At 40.4% G+C, this 19,859-nt stretch overlaps 1 protein-coding gene across 1 annotated transcript in view; it reads right to left on the bottom strand.

Annotated features, from left to right (window-relative positions):
* The window catches only part of LOC309690254 (plakophilin-4-like), a 93,432-nt gene that overhangs the window by 43,478 nt on the left and 30,095 nt on the right, over positions 1–19,859 (bottom strand). Inside the window, 1 exon segment of the mRNA XM_082507216.1 lies at positions 3,029–3,141. Coding sequence (XP_082363342.1) covers positions 3,029–3,141 — 113 coding nt within the window.

Here is a 19,859-nt window from a genome sequence, read left to right as displayed (position 1 = left end):
GCAATCCAGGTGGTGCTTGCATTTTTTTAAGAGCACAGGCATGTCAACATAAAGAGATCTCTGACAGTTTGGTTCAGAGAGCATATCAACCCAAAGACACTGCATACTGAACAGTTTGCAACAAATGCATGTTCCATTACATGCACAACACAGAATATGCCGCTAAAAGATAAAATGAGTGAATGGAAGGCCAGTAAAATGTCATAATTTGTGGGCAAGAGAAGTGCAAACAGCAGCATTAGCAATGTGAAAAAAAGAAAGATTTCTAAAGCGGTAAAGAGGTATCCGAGTTGTATCTGAGGCAAGATAAGTAGGTGACTAATAGCTATGAAGACAGAAACAGCATACTACTATCGTAGCAAATACACGGAAAGCCTTAAGTCCCAAGCTGACAGTCCTAACAACCGAGGTATAGGGCAAGCCTCATTAAAATCAAACCACAGCAACAACCTGTGTCTGCCAATTCAGTCGAGTTTTTTCTTGTGATGCTTTTTAAGTGACATTTAGCCTACAACGAGACGACTGCATGTCCAACATTGCCTGGGATTTTGGTATTTGGCTCATTTAATCCACCAACTACTCTGAAAAACACTTTGTTTTGCAAGCCAAATGTCACTTATGGACCAGTGGATCAAGACAATGAGCTGAAAGCTACACAAAACAGATTTGGGTGATATTTTCATTGTGTCTAGCACACACAAGATTTGATATTTTAGGGAATAATTAGGTTGAGTAAACAAAGACTGCTCTGTCCTTAAGCTTTATTCCCAAAATTAATTTTGATATATGAATCATTTTATAAATATTCCCTTGTGTGGACGAATAAAGAACAACCATAGTGTGGTTGGACTCATTAAAACTGTGCTCCAAACAACATTTTTCTGAAAGAGGAAATTAAAGTAATTACTGGGGCTGTGTATAATTCAGAGAGCTGTTGTCCACACCTCTTTGGCAGCACTTAAAGCCGCTGTATATCTGCACCCCTCTAAAAAAAGGGACAAAGGGGAAATGGACACTTACTGAGCAGTGCTGGTAGGTGAGTGCTTTTTAGAGTTATGCAGGCTAGAGTGCAAGAATGCACTATCTAAGGGCATAGGGCTTATTATCAGAAAGCCAGAAAAGTTCAGAGAGCCATTAAAGCTACTTTTGAAACAAAGTGTCATGTATCCAGATATATCCCAATTGTGTTACGGCCCATTTGAGAGTGAATGTAGCAACATGCCATCAGAATTTATATTCACTGACCACTTGTGAAGAAAATAGCTCGCCCCCCACTCATAAAAAGCACTATACAGAAGGATGTAGTATGTAAGAGATTTAAGCTATTAGATAAACATAGATAAGGGTAGGGTGGAACCTTACACTAGAGCTACAACTCCTGTCATCCTTACATGCCCATCTAGAGGGCATAGTATGGTGCAAGATGTTTAAGGAGAGGCAGCAGCAGCTCTGGTGTTTCATGCATGTAGATGTATCAGAAGCTTGAAGAACCACCTGTAGCAGCAATAATTAGAAGTAGTTGTTTCTTTTTGGTTATATGATGAAGATTAAAAAAAGTAAAAATACATGTGTTTACAGGAGTACAGTGCAACAAAAAGATGACTGTACCTTAGCTCTGACCACATGATCCAAACAACATAATGAGTAAATAGCACTTTTCTGTCATTTCTGATCACTCAGGCCACTTTGACACTATTCGTGCAGGACTTTTAGCATTTCTCCTCGGCACACACGCTCATTAGTTTGAATTTGGGGTTCAATGCGTTGCCTAAATACACACTTGTAGGAGCCGGGAATCTAACCACCGATCTTTCAAGTGCAAAGACAGTTTACATAATTTGTGATCTCATCATTATTTTTATAGCGGCACTCAGGAATCAAACCTTACAAAGAGACATAATGCTTAGGACTAAACCAGACAGAGTACAGCTCGGTTAACTGCAAGTAAAATACTCGTAGTATAGCAGTATGCCGTTTCAGTAAACCAGACATTCAAAGAAAATGAAAGACACAAATAACTCGCATCATAACTCACAAATTCTCTTACTCTCATTTCAGCTTAAGATACTAAAAGTGCAACTATAACAGGATTCATGTTTACGATGCATGAACTTTTACCATTGTCACGGAAACCTCGGTACAAATCAGTTTTGAAGTGCTTCATTTTTAGTTTTAATTTAAAAAAAAAAAACAACAAAAAAAAAACTCGCCATCAAAAACAGAACATTAAAAAACAAACAGTAATACAACTTTAATTATCAAGCGTTTACACCAATTATTGTTTCTCTCAAACAGGAATAATTTAGTCATAGTCCTGTGTTTGTGACAGTAACATTTACAGTTACGTTACGTGACAAAGCCCTAAAAACAATAATAAACATACTGTGCAAGTATTTTGGTTTGTGCATTTGCAACTGTTACTGCTCATTGCCTCTATTGTTTCTGTCGCTGCAGAAGGTTTGTTGTTTACATATGACAGAAGAGGACCATGGATGCATTTTACAGCAGAAGACAATAAGACTGCTGTTAAAACTTCGTTGCAGCTGCCTTGTGAGGCTGTTGAGATATTTCAACGTTATATCGAGCCTTACAAATGAACCTGACATGTGTGAGCCACAGCAGACAGGACAGAATGTGCGGTCACTGAGGTGTGATGATCAGGCAACCTAGTGTCTTTGCTGATGAAGTGGGAACGCGCTCACAGAGCCAAGTCACTCACAGCAATGCGTCGCTGAGAAAACAACACCTCACGATCATGCGTGCTCACACATATAAATGCATACATACATACGCATGCACATGCAAGGAGTGATTCTGTTCATCTCAGATTAAAGCACAAGACGGAGAAATATTTTAGATTCATAGTCCAATCACTGAGCATCATTGAGCATACTGGGATGCTCCATCACAATGCTATAATGCCATAAGGTTATACCACAGAGTATGGCCACTGCTGTGAAGGATAGAAAAGCCATGTGTTGGACTGTGGCTTCCTCCGTGTGTGTGTGTGTGTCTCTCTTCTCATTACCTGCTGCTACCAGCGCCTGGTGACTCAGCTCCGAGTCTGCATCTTTCCAGCTGATTGGCCACAATCTGCCTCTCCACTTCCAGCTCCCTGGTTAGCCGCTCAAACTGAAGCTCCTGCACATAAACACAATAAAGACAGTAGGGGGACCAAGGGTCAGAAATACATTCTCGCTCAAAAGAAATATGGACTTCGATTGGCAAATATGAAAAATATGAAGTCAATATGGGAGGGGAAAGTTAACAGTTGGCAGCCTGCTCCATGTCATTGTGGTTCATCACTGTGCATAGGTTAATGATGAGATTACAGAGATCTCCTTAGAGAGACGCAATCACGAATATTTCATTTTCCAAGCATTGAAGAGAACACACAATAGCTAGAAAACAAGCTGCTTCTTTCTTACTATAATGATAACAGCACGTGTATGTAAATAGTCCCATCTATTCCTTAACAGCTGAATTTTTACACACTGTAGGCAGTAAGTCCCAAACAGTTAATGCAACTATTTTATCAAACTCCTTACATGTCGACTGTTTTACTTGAAATCCTCTGTGATGATGTCAAGAGCCAAAATTAGAAATATTGTCCCCTGTCCAAAAACGTATGGAACAAAACTGTATGTACTTGGAGCCTACACAGCAATGCAATTTTCCAAGCCCACACAGACAGACAAGCACCACTTCAATAGGTGATATTTGGCCTAGGTGACACTGTTCCTATGGGAGTTGAGGAGAAATCAGCATTTGACTAATTATCTAGCCTGAACAAGGCCATTGCTTGCACAGATCTCTAGCTCCAAGCACTGCATCATGACAGTCATAAGACACACACAAGGTCTTTGGTACAGACTAAATAACTGCACACATACACCCATTTGCATATTTTGGGTTGTTTTTTTTTTGGTTTTGTACTCACCACACTGCTAGGATAGCAGCAGAGCCTACACTTGCTTTTTTCTTCCAAGAGACCTCAGTTAACATAACTCAGTATATGAATAGGACAATCGTTCCCTCGCTATCCTTAAAAGCTTGTTGCAGTTTCTGCATACATGCGTACGCTAGAACCTCTTTGGGTCCGAATGACATCGACGAGGATCTTTGTGGACAATCCGTGTGTCTGCCAATTCTTTGTAACCACACAATGGACCAACAACTACGCCTTTCAGGTGAAACCGAAGCAGACTTCACTGAAATACAACAGGAATAACACTTGGCTTTGGGGTCCGCAATGTCCGTGTCCTTAGAGTGTAATCCTTTCCTTAGCCATTCCAGTAATGCGCACAACCACGGTCAGTTTTATTCGCAGCCAGCTAAATCTACACACGAACACATTACCTGCCTATCACCTCCTTTTGTGACCTGACTGAGGAAATTTAGTCAGTTTAAAGCACCAAGACCAGCCTACTTTTCACACCTACTCTGCGTGTTCCCTGGGGGTGAACTGAAACTTCCCTCTACATTGTAGACATGTTCTGCCCACCCCTCCCCCAAACTATTACTTTGTACTCTCCACTGCTCACCTCTTTCCTGAAATCTACCTCAGTTGCAGATATGTGAAGCTTGACTTCAGTGAGAGAGAGTAAGCGGGTAGGAAAGCTGTTATGTTCTACTTCCTTGTGGAACCCTTATTTGTAAAGCACTTCAAACACAACACAGTTGATCCAAAGTGCTTTCAAGGCTCACAAAAGAAGAAAAAAAGGAAAAATGGAAAAGAAAATAATGGAGGTAAAAATGCAGACAGTAAAAGTATTAGCAGCAGTGATAGAGGCACATGGTTACACACAACACTAAGTTAAAAAAAAGAAAAGAAATCCAGCTACAAAACCAGAGCTACTTATCTGAAGTCAAAGGCTGAGGGGTAAACAAAAAGTAAATGCATGATTTAGATTTTTAAAATATATACTGGCAGTTCTATAAACTAAACAATCATGTTTTGTCACTCATCTCTGATTAAATTTCACTTTGTCTGGTATTCATATTTTAAATTTGATTGGCTCTTGACTGTCATTGCTGAGACTCAAGTTGCAGATTAGATTGTGTCTTTTTATATTATACTAATCATTTATTTGCCTAGCACAGGCGGACTTTTGTAGGAAGACTCTCCAGGAACAAAACAAAAACAATCACGTCATCGTCTCCTCGTTACTGGTACAAGCATATGCCTACAAGCTTGCAGAGCGCACATACAGCAAAGCAGGACGGAAACAGGGTGGCCACAGCAACACTTTACTTAGAGGAAGAAATGAGCCATCAATCCTTTCTGTGACACATAACCCCTACTGAGAGATTTAGTCGCATGAAAATTGCCAATTTCAACCCTTCATCCCAACCAGTCACTCCCGTTTCCATTCTCAGTTTTCTTGTGACAGATGGAGCTAAGTGTAAGCAGTCAAAATACAAATATTGAAATGAATTTCTGAACTAGACATACGCAGATTGTCAACGGGTTTGATACATTCTGACACAACATTCATTTTAAGAAGTTAGCTGTTACAAAATAGCTACTGATAAAAAAAATAAAATGCACACAGAGCGCGAAGGTTACCAACAATACAGGCCGTTCTCTCATTCAAGCCCCAGGACTGAACACCATTCAGACCAACACGGCAAAACCAAAACTGGGGGTGGGTCCACTGCATGGGTCAACTCTCATCAGTCACCCTCATCTCGACCATGGTTGAAAGAGGTTGGTACAGTACCCAGCACCGCAATCGAGAGGGAAAAAATTAATTAAACTAGCGTTTAAATGTCAAGTGGTTCACTGCAGATTGAACACGTGCTGCATCTGCAGTCTGGAGGTGGTATAAGTGATCACCAATGTGGCAGAGGGCTAGTTTATATAAGAAGAATTTTCAGAGGAAACAAGTAGTAAGAGTTAAGAGAAGGATACTGAATGCTAGTGACAACTGTGTGAGTCACAAGCTGAGAGAGAAAAAGGTGCAGTGATTCAAACAGAGCCCCATTCCTTCTGATACAAATCTTGAATTACTCTGGTGTGAGTATGGCACCTGTGCACAGGAAAGAGAACATAAGGTGACAGTGACATTTATAGGGGAGATAATTCATATGGACACACAAATATATTCATCAGCCACCTCGCTAAAACCCCACTGGACCACCTTTTGCTTTTAGAGCTGCCTTAATTCTTCACAGCATAGATTCAACAAGCTTTTGGAAACATTTCTCAAGAGATTTCAAGGAAATCCACATTGGCCTGATAGCTTCACACAGTTGCTGCTGATTTTTCGGTTGCACATCCATGATGCGAATCTCCTGTTTCACCACATCCCAAAAGTGCTCTGCTGGATTGAGATCTGGTGCCTGTGGAGGTCATTTGGGTATAGTGCCCATTATGGTACTGGAAGCAGCAATCAGTAGATGGGAACATTGTGGTCACAAAAAGATGGACAAAGCCAGAATATTCAGGTAGGCTGTGGCATTTAAACAATGCTCAGCTAGTACTAAAGGGCCCAAAATCTCCCACACATTTATGCACTCACCAGTAGTCTATACTCCAAATTCTGACACTATCATCTGAATATTGCAGTATAAATCGAGACTCATCAGGCAAGAAAACATTTTTCCAATTTGCTGTCCCAATTTTGGGGCAACTTATAGCCTCAGTTTCCTCTTCTTAGCTGAAAGGAGCACCACCTGGTTTGATCATTTGCTGCAGTGGTGCATGCCCTTCAAGGTTTGATGTATTGTACGTTTATAGATCCTCATCAGCATATCTTGGTTGTAAAGAGTGTTAGAGTTAATTTGCCTTTCCCTTAGTTTGAAGCAGTTTGGTCATTTTCCTCAGCTGTGGCATCAAAAGCCATTTTCACCCAAAGAAATGATGCTGAGAAATCCCATTAGATCAGCAGTTTTGGACCAACCCAGCTAGCACCAATAACCACGCTATGTTTAAGGTCAATTAAATCACCTTTACTCTGCATTCTAATTAAACTTTATCAGGTCATTTTTTACCACATATACATGCCTAAATGAACCGTATTGTTACCATGTGATGATGTGGCAAATTAGATATTAAATACTGCTATTAAGCAGGTAAAAAAGGTCTACCTCATAAAGAGCATGGTGAGTCTGTATAAAACATCGAGGTGACAGGACCGTTCATATATTTAAAGCGCACACTCCCACTAGCAGTGATAGTCTGGGAGCATTGGGTCAAGGCCTGGCTTGATACAGTCAAATATAAATGAGACTAATACATAGACATATGTGCAATTTCATCCATGTATAAACCTAAATTACAAAACAATAATCTTGCATGGGTATAGCTTGAGTTATGAATGTTTTATGCTTCCTTTGGCAGATGCTTATGGATAAGACTCAAACATATGGTGAGAAACACGCACCAAACTGTTTTGTTTACTGCCTGAACGAAGAGTGATTTGAGAGATTTCCTGCTCCTGCAAATGTCACTCTTCTTGGCCCAGCAGTTCTATGCCTTCTTTCTCCTAAGCTCATAATCCAATTGTTTTATTTGGCAACGTGCGTCCTTCTCGAGTCCAGCAACTTCATCTCAGGCTGCAAAGTTTTTTATTATACATTGGCACGTGTAAGCAAAACAGACACAGTTGTGTCTTTTTAAATACTTCACAGAAACTGGCTGCTCTTTAATCCCACTGATGAATTGGTCTATGATCTTGATCAGGCACAGCACAGAGAGACATCTGCTGCAGCCATAAGGCTGTCACTATTGATATTCAGAGTTTCTCCCAGCCTATAGTAGGTGGACACACTGCCTGCAAGCCCACCCCAACCCTGTTGTTTCTTACTATGGAGAAGCATGGAGACAGTCCAAAGTTTCCAGCTTGGAGCTCTGTCTTCCAGGTATTTTCTCCTGTTTGACAACTTAATTTATGGTACTGAGTGAATCTCCGTAGAGCTTACGCCTATGCCGTGGGCTATGTCGTTGTTTGCATTCATGCTTTTGCGCTGTGATCTCTGCATTGCTCTGCTGTTATGAGTGAAACCGAGCTGATCGTGTTGAATTTGGATCTAATAAATCTTGAACAAAGCGTTACGTTTTTTCAGGGACGCGGCAAGAACTCAGAGCTGAGTCCATACACGACTGCCAGAGCTATGAAAATAAGAAAATCTGAATATGCCTGAGGCAGCACTGCTATTGCATTAGCAATGTGAGCAAGCTAGATACAATTGCAACCCATTACTTTTTGTTATTCTCTTTGTGCTAATCAATATACTGTGCTTACATGACATATTATTATAAATACACTTATCAGTGCTGTTAAGATCTGCTACACAGTGAATCAATGCAATGTTTCTAGGACACTGCACATCAGGTTACCATGCATGTTACAGTGTAGGTTACAGTGCTTTTCTTGCACACTGTTATGACTGTAGATAGATACGACAATCCAATGATCCAATAATCAATTCAAGACGGATATATAAATAGTCAGGCATTAAAACAACAAGGCATCATTCTTGTCATGCTGAGAGAATGGCCTCTCAGTTGGCACCAAGGATTGCTGCCATAAATGCCTCTTTATTATCACATCCTCAGGCTCTCCTTAGCAAAAAAGTGTTTTAGAGCTTTCATTTTCTTGCACACATTTCAATAGACTTTCCCCTATCCTGCACGAGTCATTAAGGCTATTATGAACATGACTTCAGTGCGTCTATAATTACCTTGTTATAACAAAGGGCTGTGTGCCAAAATGGGACCCATGGTCTGATGAAAAAAAAGGGACAAGGATCAGTCTCATAAGTGGGGCTCATATGAGCCAGAGAGAGCGAGGAAGAGAAAGAAAAACGAGAAAAGTCACTGCTCTGTGGAATTAATATATTTTCTTTTCACCCCAGTACAATAAGGCCAAGCACAGCAGTAATGACCATTAGAAACTTGTTAAGCTTAAACAAAGATTTTGGGCCCAGCCTAAGCTTCTATTGGTATCAAGTGGAAGGAGACGATAGGGACAACAGATGACCAATTTTCATGTGCCAACAGGGCCCTACTAGTAGGGCTGGGCCATATTATACCGTTCACGGTAATACCGGTATAATGTTAGGCAACGATAGGAAAATGAAATATCGCGATAGAATGGGAGTAAAACGCGCATGCGCAGTGCCTTTGTTTTCATACACACATGGCCGATTGTTGAGTGAAACAGATGAACCAGAATTGGTTTGTAAAAATGGTGCAACTTCCGTGATGTGGAACTGGTTTGGTGTTTGTCCGTCAGATACACAACAAAGCACATTTTTTTGCAGAACATGCAAGCGGCCGTTGTTATTGTCATATTTGTCGGACTAAGATGCTCTTAAATCTGGGAGTAATCTGGGTCCTAAACTCCGTATACTTCAGGTCAAACAACACTGCAGCATCACTTAGAGTTAAAAACTGTCTAAATTCTTTCATCTTTAATAAAACGATCAGCATTGCTGCTTTACCAGGTGTAACTATAAAGTTTAACTTCCAGGCATCCATGAAAACAAAAGTTATTACATTTAACGGAGTTAGAAGTTAGCAGGAAGCTAGCGGAAGTTAGCTCGCTAGTTTCGCTAGTTACCTAAGCATGATATTGCATGTTCTGACTGAGAGATTTCTGAAAAAAATCAAACGTACAGCTCTGCTATCACTTCCAACATAAATGAAGACAGGAAACTAAACAGCAGCGACGTTTGCAGGGTTACTGAAGTTGGGCTAGCTGGTATATAATGATGTGCTACGTGATCGCTAGCGACACAGCTATGTTAGCATAACATAAACAGTGAAGCTGAAGGACGAACACTAACACTTTTCCACTTATAAAAGTTAACGTGAAGGTTCCTGATGGTTAGAGACAAATGCAATCGCATGGCAGGATGCTGTAAACGGACCAAACTTCAGTCAGGAGAACAACTGAGATAATCCATCCACAATACGAGGTTAGTCATTAATATACTGCAGCAACATGGGAATAGAGCAGCTGCCAGAGAATTCAACATTAATGAATCAATGGTACAGAAGTGGAGGAAGCAAGAAGAATGAGTTTAATAAAGTTTGATTTATCTGACTGCTTTGTTTCGCTTAATGTGCCTTATAATCCCGTGCACCTTATGGTCCGAAAAATGCGTACTGCACACTGCAGTTTAATGTTGCAAAGCACCTCTTTTTAACTTCAGTGGATATTATACATGGTTATGCTCAGGATATGTCAGCCCATTTCTACTGGAAATGCCTTTTGGTTAAACTTTCAGCAAGGAATTTGCATTTGCACTGTTACATTTTTATAAAGCTTTAATGTACATAAAAACCAGCTTCTTGTTTAAGTGAAAATAAATGGAAGGTTGTCTTTTTGCGCTAGTAATGTTGTGGAGTTGTATTTTGTCTCGCATCAATTATATCGTCGGTTATATCGTTACCGCAAATTTTCAAATATATATGTGATAAATATTTTTGGCCATATCGCCCTGCTCTACCTACTAGTAGGGCTGCTCGATTATGGCAAAAATGATAATCACGATTATTTTCACTGAAATTGAGATCACGATTATTTGACGATATTTATTTAACCCTTTAAGACCTACTATAGAACACCAAGTCCACCAGAGCTTTTTTTTTTTTTTTTTTTTTTTTTTTACATGCTGTAGTGCCATTTGTGGGAGCATTTCAAGTTGCTAAACATCAATACAACTGTTATAGCCCATATTTTAATAATATGTATGCATTAAGTCCATAGTAATTACATAAATTGCAAAAAAGTGCAATAAACTACAAAAAAAAATTGAAAATCGCTTTTGTTTTGTTTACATATATTTCTACTTGGAGAAATTTAAGAGGCTTATCCCTCAAAACTTTAAATACAATAAAGTTGCAAAAAATAGTTTACAACAACAGGAAATTTATTTTGAGTGTTACGTTTCGGTGTTGTCAGTGTTTTGTTTTTTCGTGACTGTCATGTGTTTCCTGTTTTACTTTGAAGGTCTGTTGTTATCTTAGTGTGTTCAGTTTACATTTTCCCTGTCTCGTCAGTTCTAATTTGCCCCAGCTGTGTTTCCCTCCTGTGGTCCATTCCCTGATTGCCCCTTCTATGTATTTAAGCCTTGTGTTTCAGTGTGTCATGGTCGCGATCTTCCCCCCGTTGTAAATAGTTTGACGTTTTGTGTTTTGATGTAAATAAATATCGTATTTTGCTTTGAAGAAACAGTTGTCGATACTTTCGTTTTGGGATTTTTGGTGGTGAGCATTAGTGGGGGTTTTTTGTGTGTGTTTTTTTTCTTTATTTTTACTTTTTTTCGTGTTGCACTCCGGTTGCCTAGGCCGGGGTGTAACATATGGGGGCTCGTCCAATCGCTGGAGGGTCCGAGGGCCGCTTCAGCCTCCGTCTGTCTTCGCTGGAGGGCCCGGGGACCGCTTCAGCCGTCCGCCTTCGCTGGAGGGTCCGTTGGAGGGACCGCTCCAGCCTTCATCCGCCTTCGCTGGAGGGTCCGAGGGACCGCTCCACACTTCATCCGCCTTCGCTGGAGGGTCCGTGGGACCGCTCCAGCCTTCATCTGCCTTCGCTGGAGAGTCCGTGGGACCGCTCCAGCCTTCATCTGCCTTCGCTGGAGAGTCCGTGGGACCGCTCCAGCCTTCGTCGTCTGCTGGAGGGTCAGTGGGACCGCTCCAGCCTTCGTCAGCCTTCGTTTGTCTTCGCTGGGGGGTCCGAGGGACCGCTCCAGCCTTCGTCGTCTGCTGGAGGGTCAGTGGGACCGCTCCAGCCTTCATCAGCCTTCGTCCGTCTTCGCTGGAGGGTCCGTTGGAGGGACCGCTTCAGCCTTCGTCCGCCTTCGCTGGAGGGTCCGAGGCACCGCTCCGGCCTTCGTCTGCCTTTGCTGGAGGGTCCGAGGCACCGCTTCAGTCTTCGTTTGTCTTCGCTGGAGGGTCCGTGGCACCGCTCCAGCCTTCGTCTGCCTTCGCTGGAGGGTCCGTGGGACCGCTCCAGACTTCATCCGTCTTCGCTGGAGGGTCCGTGGGACCGCTCCAGCCTCCACCAGCCTTCATCCGGTTTTGATCAAACATTTCACTTGGGGTTACATGTTTGATTTTTGGGTAGGGGGAAATGTTACGTTTCGGTGTGTCAGTGTTTTGTTTTTGCGTGACTGTTATGTATTTCCTGCTTTACTTTGAAAGTCTGTGTTATTTTAGTGTGTTCAGATACGTTTTCCCTGTCTCGTCAGTTCTAATTTGCCCCAGCTGTGTTTCCCTCCTGTGGTCCATTTCCTGATTGCTCCCTCTATGTATTTAAACCCTGTGTTTCAGTGTGTCATGGTCGCGATCTCCCCCGTGTTGTAAATAGTTTGGTGTTTTTGTTGTAAATAAATAGTCTGTTGTAAATAGTTGTGGATGGGTTTGTTAATATTTTCGTTTGAGACACCTTCGTTTTGGGATTTTGGTGGAGGGCCTTCGTGGTTTTATTTTCCTTATTTTTATTTTCCTGCGTTGCACCCCGGTTGCCTAGGCCGGGGTGTAACATGAGTGTCTTCATAGTTTTATTTTGGAGATACAGCAATTTTTATATACTGCAGGAAAAACAAAAAACAATCCTATGATGCAAATTTGCAAAGAAAACAGCATGTGCATCATTTCACTGTGGGAAGTGTTACGAACAGCTGATAGGAACGGCGAAGCCTGTTTCTGGAATATTATGTTTTTGTTCCTGCAAGCGCTTTTTATGCAATTTTTGCAAAGCTATATGTGGAACGAAACCGTGACCGAGGACAAGCTGATGGCATCAGATGTAAGTACAACTCCTCCGGTTTCATATGCAAAACAAATTATTGCGCTAGCTTACACGGTTCAGGTTCTACAGGGATTTAAAAATAGTTACGCAAAACGGAGCGTGCTGCTCTGACCGGCTTTAAAGGGTTAACAATGACTTTAAAAAAATAATATAAAATAGTGTGCAACACCACTGAAGTTTTTTTTTTAAACTCTCTTTTCAACCAACGGCAGTCACTCTCCAAATAACTTCTGCTTAGCTTTCCGAGCTTCCCTCGGGTCCTCTTAATCAGCGGTCTCCAACCTTTTTTGCGCCACGGACCGGTTTATGCCCGACAATATTTTCACGGACCGGCCTTTAAGGTGTCGCGGATAAATTAGGGAGGGGCTAATAATCGGCTCAGTCATTTTTAATGATCGTTGAAAGCCCAGATCGTAATCGTGATTAAAATTCGATTAATTGAGCAGCCCTACCTACTAGTGCTTTTATTTGTCATTACAATGAGCTTGTTTGGCCTGATCTGCCTGTAGTCACAGTGCTGAATCAGATCCTGTCCCCTTGTGTCCTTAAAAAGGCCCTAAAGAAATAAATGACACGTGGCAGAAGATCATGCTACAAACGTACACTCTCCCACGTCCTAGGGGTCCTGCTGACAGTACAGACCCATCAGAAATGCCTGAAGTGGCTTAACCCCAATGCTGCATCAGCATACAAACAGTGTATAAATAAAAGAAGCTTGCGCAGACACAGACACACATCTCAAATGTCATGTAGCTTCATTAAAAAAAACAAAACACTGACTTACACATGCCTTTAAAAAAAAAGAATGACTTCTTCGCAAACAGCATACTTCTACAACACAAAGAAAACAAACTACAGCATGAACCACTCCAACTATAGTGTAAACCTAAAACACATGTGCACACTACACATTTTTTCTTTTTTTAAAAAACAGAAAGAATAGTAAACCCTTTCAGCAAACATATCAAACATTGAAATGCTACTTTTCATGAACTTACAACAGTAAATACACCATATGTGAAAGTTTGTGCATCCTACTGAGTCAGACCTGAGTGGGCTCCTTTTAGTCTTGAATTTATAAAACATTTTCATTTACAGATCACTGCTTGATATTTTCAAGCATCCCACTTAAAACCCTAACCACAGTTTTTTAAGGGTGCTAAATGTTAGGAGGCTACTCTCATTACTTTAAGCAGTGGAGTTTGCAGTATCATTTGGGTTCATTGTCCTACAGTAGAAGCCACCCTGGCTCCACTGCGGACCTAAAGCATTATATTTTATAATACTTGTCCATAGCACTGCCATAACAACTCTGGCCTTGTGCTGCTTAGCAGCCATTAATTAACTTTAATTTACAATCTTATTCAGGAGTCAATGGTTGTAAATGTTGTTACAACAACATTTAAATAGTCAGAATTCATTAGCTTTGGAAACATCATCATCTAAAAATCCTTAATGACCATTCACGAGCTGCCTTACATGTCCTAAGGTCAATTAAAAACAGATGAGTTCATTAACTTCTGACACCGTTTGCATAAAATTTTAAACATGCCACAATGTACTCTATTAATCTGTATATTATTATTACTTTTTACATTCATGAATTAGTAACAGTGTACTGTATTTATTTATGTCTTCACTTCAACAAAAACCCAGCAAGAATATTCTGCATCCAGCATCACCTTGGTGAGTATTTCTGCTTACAACTTTCAATTTGGGAAACCGGAATACATCATTCCATCCATTTTAATGCATATCTAATGCTTTGAAAGTTCAGGTGTATCACTGTAAAGATTGATTGTAGAGGAATGTTTTACATCAAGTCGTAATGGGTGAAAGAGCCCGACCAATATGTATCCGTCAGCCAATATTTGCCTATAAAACATTTCAATTTATTGTATATGCTGTCGAATATATGCAGATATGACTAATACTTTCATCACTGTTTGTAGCATATGTAGCAGAGCACGTACAACAGCCGAGCAGGAGGTGGTGCAGAGTCAAGTGATTTCTTCAGGGCAACTTGCTAATTAGTAAGAGATGTGGTTAATATCTGATCTGACTGTCAGTCAGTGAAAGTGTAGGATGCACAATCAATTGCAGCATTTATATCCATTTTAGGTAACTGATATAGACTGTCCACTTAAAGAATGTAACAAAAATATGATTGTTCATTAAGGGGCAATGGGCCCTGACAGCTCAGCACCCACACTGCAGTGTTGCAGACACAACTACGCAGTGGGAGAATGACAGCAGAGGTTATAGGATTTCTGCAGCAGCAGGGACAGAAAAGCAGGCCTGAGGTGTGAGCGAAGAGAACAAGCCTCAGAGCAGGCTGTGCGAACAGACCTGGAGGAACCAAGCAGGGAATTTACTTACAAAACCTGCCACAAAGTCACCTTGCTAAATACTAAGGTTTTAGGAAACTGGCTGCAGCAGCATGCCACCATAGCAGAATTGTAATAGCTATGTTGCAGAGAAAGACATTTATAAATACAGTAAAGTGGCTTGCTGAGGTAAGAGAATATAAGCTATAGGTGAATCACGGGGAAAACTACTTTACCACCCACAGCTGTTCCAGAGCTTTTTATAATGCAAAAGCTCATTATATGACAAAAGTCCACAGTTATACTAACAAATAATAATGGAACAGCAAGCTCACAATAGAACATCATTTCTGCTAAGACTTTTATTACAACATTACAAGCTTTTAAAGCGAAAACTTGCTGAGCTACTAAAATCATGTTTGACATTCTTCTATAGAGAATAAATTGACGTAACTGTCTGTAGACAGATATGGAATTCAAGGTCATAGCAGGATTATCCTGCAGTAGAGGATTGGCTCCATGAACATTTGGATTTCTGGTACAGATCTCGGTCATTCCTGCCATCTAATCTAATTCTATGCTGTACCAGTACATTTTTACTACTTATGGCTCTGTTCACTGAAACCAAGGTTATTGTGGACATTATACTGATGTCAGATTGCTTGAGTTATTTCATTCATAATTCTCTTTTAATTCCGTGAGGTTAAATCTCTTTAACCTGGTACGTTCATCACATGTTAAATCACATCTTGGGCACACAAAACGTCTCCTAACATTACAATATTTTCTCAGCTACAGTTTTTTTATCCAAACTTTTGGCTTTGTATGCGAGTGGACAGGCACACAGTTCTGGCTATGAGTACAGCAGCACCACTCGCCTGCTGTTCAAACCTACTGTGCGCAGAAGACAACCAATCAGCAGAAAGTTGGTCAAATCCTTTTCTAATCAGTGGATGATCTAGAGACTGCACCACTAATTATTTTGAGCTTTGAATTATGCAAAGCTAGTCTAGTACAGTTCAAACATTAGAGCTGTAAATTAGCATAATAGGTTCTCTTTAAATATGCATGCAATCTAGTAATCAACATGCAACAATAAATTGAATGCTTCAGTTAGTAAATTATTTGGTGGCAATTAAACTATATTCCCTGTGCTAATGTTTTGACGTTCTGAATATAGAACCACCTTTTGCAGAACCTTAAACATTTGCCTGAACTTACCTCACATCAGCCCATCACAGCTAGTTTGAAAGTGAACCTTGTACAAGTGTCTAAAAGATAATGTATACTGAAAGATTCAGTTAAGGTAAGAATGATTTTTAAATCATTTAGAAGATTTTAAGAAATCCTGAACAACGCATGCATAGATGCATCCACACACCCAACTGCTTGGGGTCTGGGTCGACGGGCAGCAGTCTAAACAGAGATGCCCAGGCCTCCCTCTCCCCAGCTGCCACCTCCAGCTACTCCAGGGGGTACACCGAGTTGATCCCAAGTCACCCTAGAGATATCATCTCTGCAGTGGATCTCCCCACAGGAGGACATTCCTGAAACACCTCTTTCTAGGTGGTGTCTGAGGGGCATCCAAGTAATCTTAAGTGTCTCTACTTTACTCTGAGCCCCTCCTGATGGAATGAGCTCCCTATCACTAAGGAACCGTCTGCAGACCCCAATGAAGGAGTCTCATTTTCAACGCTTGTATCAACAATCTCATTCTTTAGGTCACTACCCAAATCTTGTGTGAAAATAAGAATGTAGATTGAATTATGAACTGACAGCTTCATGTTAAGGCTCAGCTCCTTTTTCACTGCAACAGATCAATATAGTTTCTGCATGGTTGCTGATGCCGCACCAATCCATCTGTCAATCTCCCACTCCAGACCCCCCCTTACTTTTGAGCAAGATCCGCAAGATACTTAAACTTCTCTTAATCTCAGGGCAGACACACTACTCTTTTCTTGATGAGAACCACAGCCTCAGACTTCAAGGTGGCAATTCTCATTCCTGCCTTTTCTCCCTCCGCTGCAAACTGCTCCACTCTGAGCTGGAGGTCATCACCTGATGAAGTGAAAAGAACCACATCATCCGCAAAAAGCAGAAAGATGATCCCAAGGCCACCAAACCAGAGTTGAGTATTAGTATATTAAATCGTGACAGGTTTCTCTTCCATTGCTTTTAAACAATGGAAGTATCAAGCGTACCGATTGGTTAACCTTTCTTATTCTTATCTGACACTGACATCTAAATGTCAGATAAATGACACATAATCACTGACCAGTAATCTGCTACATTAAAACATTTGTTGTCTATTAAAAGATCATACTAAAAGATGAGAGAATGCGGGAAAAACAAAATACTGGCAAGAAAATAAAGTTACGACTTGGCTCGACAAAAACATCATTTAGGTTTGTCACATGAGCTGGATGCTATTAAAAGAGCTGTCATTTGTATTGGCAAGTGCTGCAGCTGGTTCAAGAGAATGACAACAGAAGAATGACTGTCAATAACAATGACTGTTTGAGGGGGATGTATAATCGTGTCAGTGTTGATGAACAGATTCCACAGTGACTAACTTTAATTCATTAAATTTCATTTCCAGACAATATCTTTCAGAAAATGTTTTGTTGTTGTGGTGAATATTCTTCCCCGTGTTCCCCAAATTTCACTACCTTGGCTTACTAAGTCATCAACACTTTCCCATTATTAAATACAAAAACAGTAATGTGTGACCAGAGATAGCAATCCGATTACTTTTTTCAAGTAACGAGTAAAGTAAGGGGTTACTATTGCAAAAACGGTAATTAGATTACAGTTACTTTCCCGTAGGAACGCTGCGTTACTGCGTTACTAAAACCGTGATTTTGTTTTTGCAAGAACGTCTCATGACAGTGACATAAGCGAGTGCGACATTTGTGACAACAGCTGTGTGCAGATCAATAATGGATCATATATCGAGTACGGGAGAGAGTATGAGCGTGCAGCGTTTAAAGCGTGGAAGTACTGACCTTACTTTAAGTTTGATTCCATAAAAAGTGACAAAAACATTAGTGTCCGTTGTGCGTGGGAAGAAAACTTCATTTTACAGCGGAAAAAAAAAAAACCCTAAACAAGCACCGAGTGCACTATGATGTAATGGGAAATTCACAGAGAAACTCGCAGATTCTTCCACTGACCGCTGCAGCACACCTGCACCAGGGTAAACCTCCGCCTACCCTGCTCCTGCTTTACAGGTGAAAATAGAGCAACAGGACCGCTAGTCTTTGATGTTATTTATTTTCTGCTGTGTTTTACTTGCATCTATTTGAAAGAGTGAGTGTAAACACACACAAAAAATATTTTATATGCTGGAATGTGCAGAAAATAGGTTGAATAAATTAGTTTAACATTTAAAGTCAGAGAATGTTGCATATAATTAAATTTTTGCTTGATGCATAAAGTTAAAAGATTAAAACTAATAAAACAAGTTTTAAAAAGAGACTTTTCCATTTGATTACATTTTGTATGATTGATTATGCAGAAAAAGTAGAATTGGCCTGACAGATCTATCGCTTTATCACCTATTCAGGTTGTAAATTGTGCTTTTAAGTAACTAAGTAATAATTACTTTTGAAAATAAGTAATCAGTAAAGTAACGGGATTACTTTTTTGGGGAAGTAATCAGTAATTAGTTACTGATTACTTTTTTCAAGTAACTTGACCAACACTGTGTGTGACTGGCACTAATAGTTGGAGGAAATTAAAAGGGGGGAAAAAAAAAAAGAAAAAAAAAAAGACTCAAGTGGTACATCTTTTATTCCCAACAAAATCACGTCCTTTGAACCGCCACCCCAACAGCATTTACAGCATGAAACACAATTACGCTAAAGAGCACAATTTATACAAATTCACTATTTCAAGAGGAGCAGTTTGAAGCTTTAAATACTTTGTTATAAAAAAAACGCTGCAGCACAAAATACAATTCCTCCTTTTTAAAGTGCCAACTGAAACACTGTTTGACCTGACTGATCATTATGGAGCAAATGTTCATTGCACTGTGCAGTGGATGCAGAATAATGGCACAATCGGCCTTTAGGTTGGTTTGCTATGAGCCTCGCTTCACTCTATAATTGTGTTTGCCAAAGGGCAACTCTGCTGGGGAAAGGAAGGCTTGATTGTACAACCAAAACAGGAAGAGAATAAAGCGTTTTTCCGGTAGCTTTCTCCAGGTAGTAGACACGGAGCACATTTAACAGGCAGAGTAACTGTGGAAACGAGATCTTCACTAATTAGCTGAGCGCAATAATTATCTTAAATAATAAACCCGTGTTAACTACCTGACTAACAACTACAAAACCTAACCCAATCGAGTATTTTAATGACAAATGGACCTCAGTCTTTATGGTATTGTTTTTATTAAACCTGGTTATAAAAGCATGTGTCACCCACTTATTGTTTGGGGCTATGTCTGTCAAGGAAACATTTCTAAAGCCTGTGCCGCTAATCTAATGCCGTCATCCCTCATCCCTCGTCATCGCTTTCTTTCTTCACCAAGTCTTTTCATCCAAGTTTTGCGCCAGAGCTGCTTTTGTTTCTGAGCAGCTACAAGCTGTTGAACCTCAACAAAAGCTCTTATGTGATGATGTTGATAATAATACCAAGACATACTGCCAGTAAATAAGTAACTCAAAGACAATCTGTATCTTCTCAAGTGGAAAAGGGGCCAAAAATACTGCAGCAGTGAAATCACAGACGTGTGAACATACAATTCCACAGAGAGATCAATAGTGTT

Source organism: Aulonocara stuartgranti, assembly GCF_965226115.1.
Source record: "Aulonocara stuartgranti genome assembly, chromosome: 16".
Classification (NCBI taxonomy): domain Eukaryota; kingdom Metazoa; phylum Chordata; class Actinopteri; order Cichliformes; family Cichlidae; genus Aulonocara; species Aulonocara stuartgranti.
The sequence above is the reverse complement of the archived record's forward strand: the minus strand, read 5'-3'. Positions and strand labels throughout refer to the sequence as shown.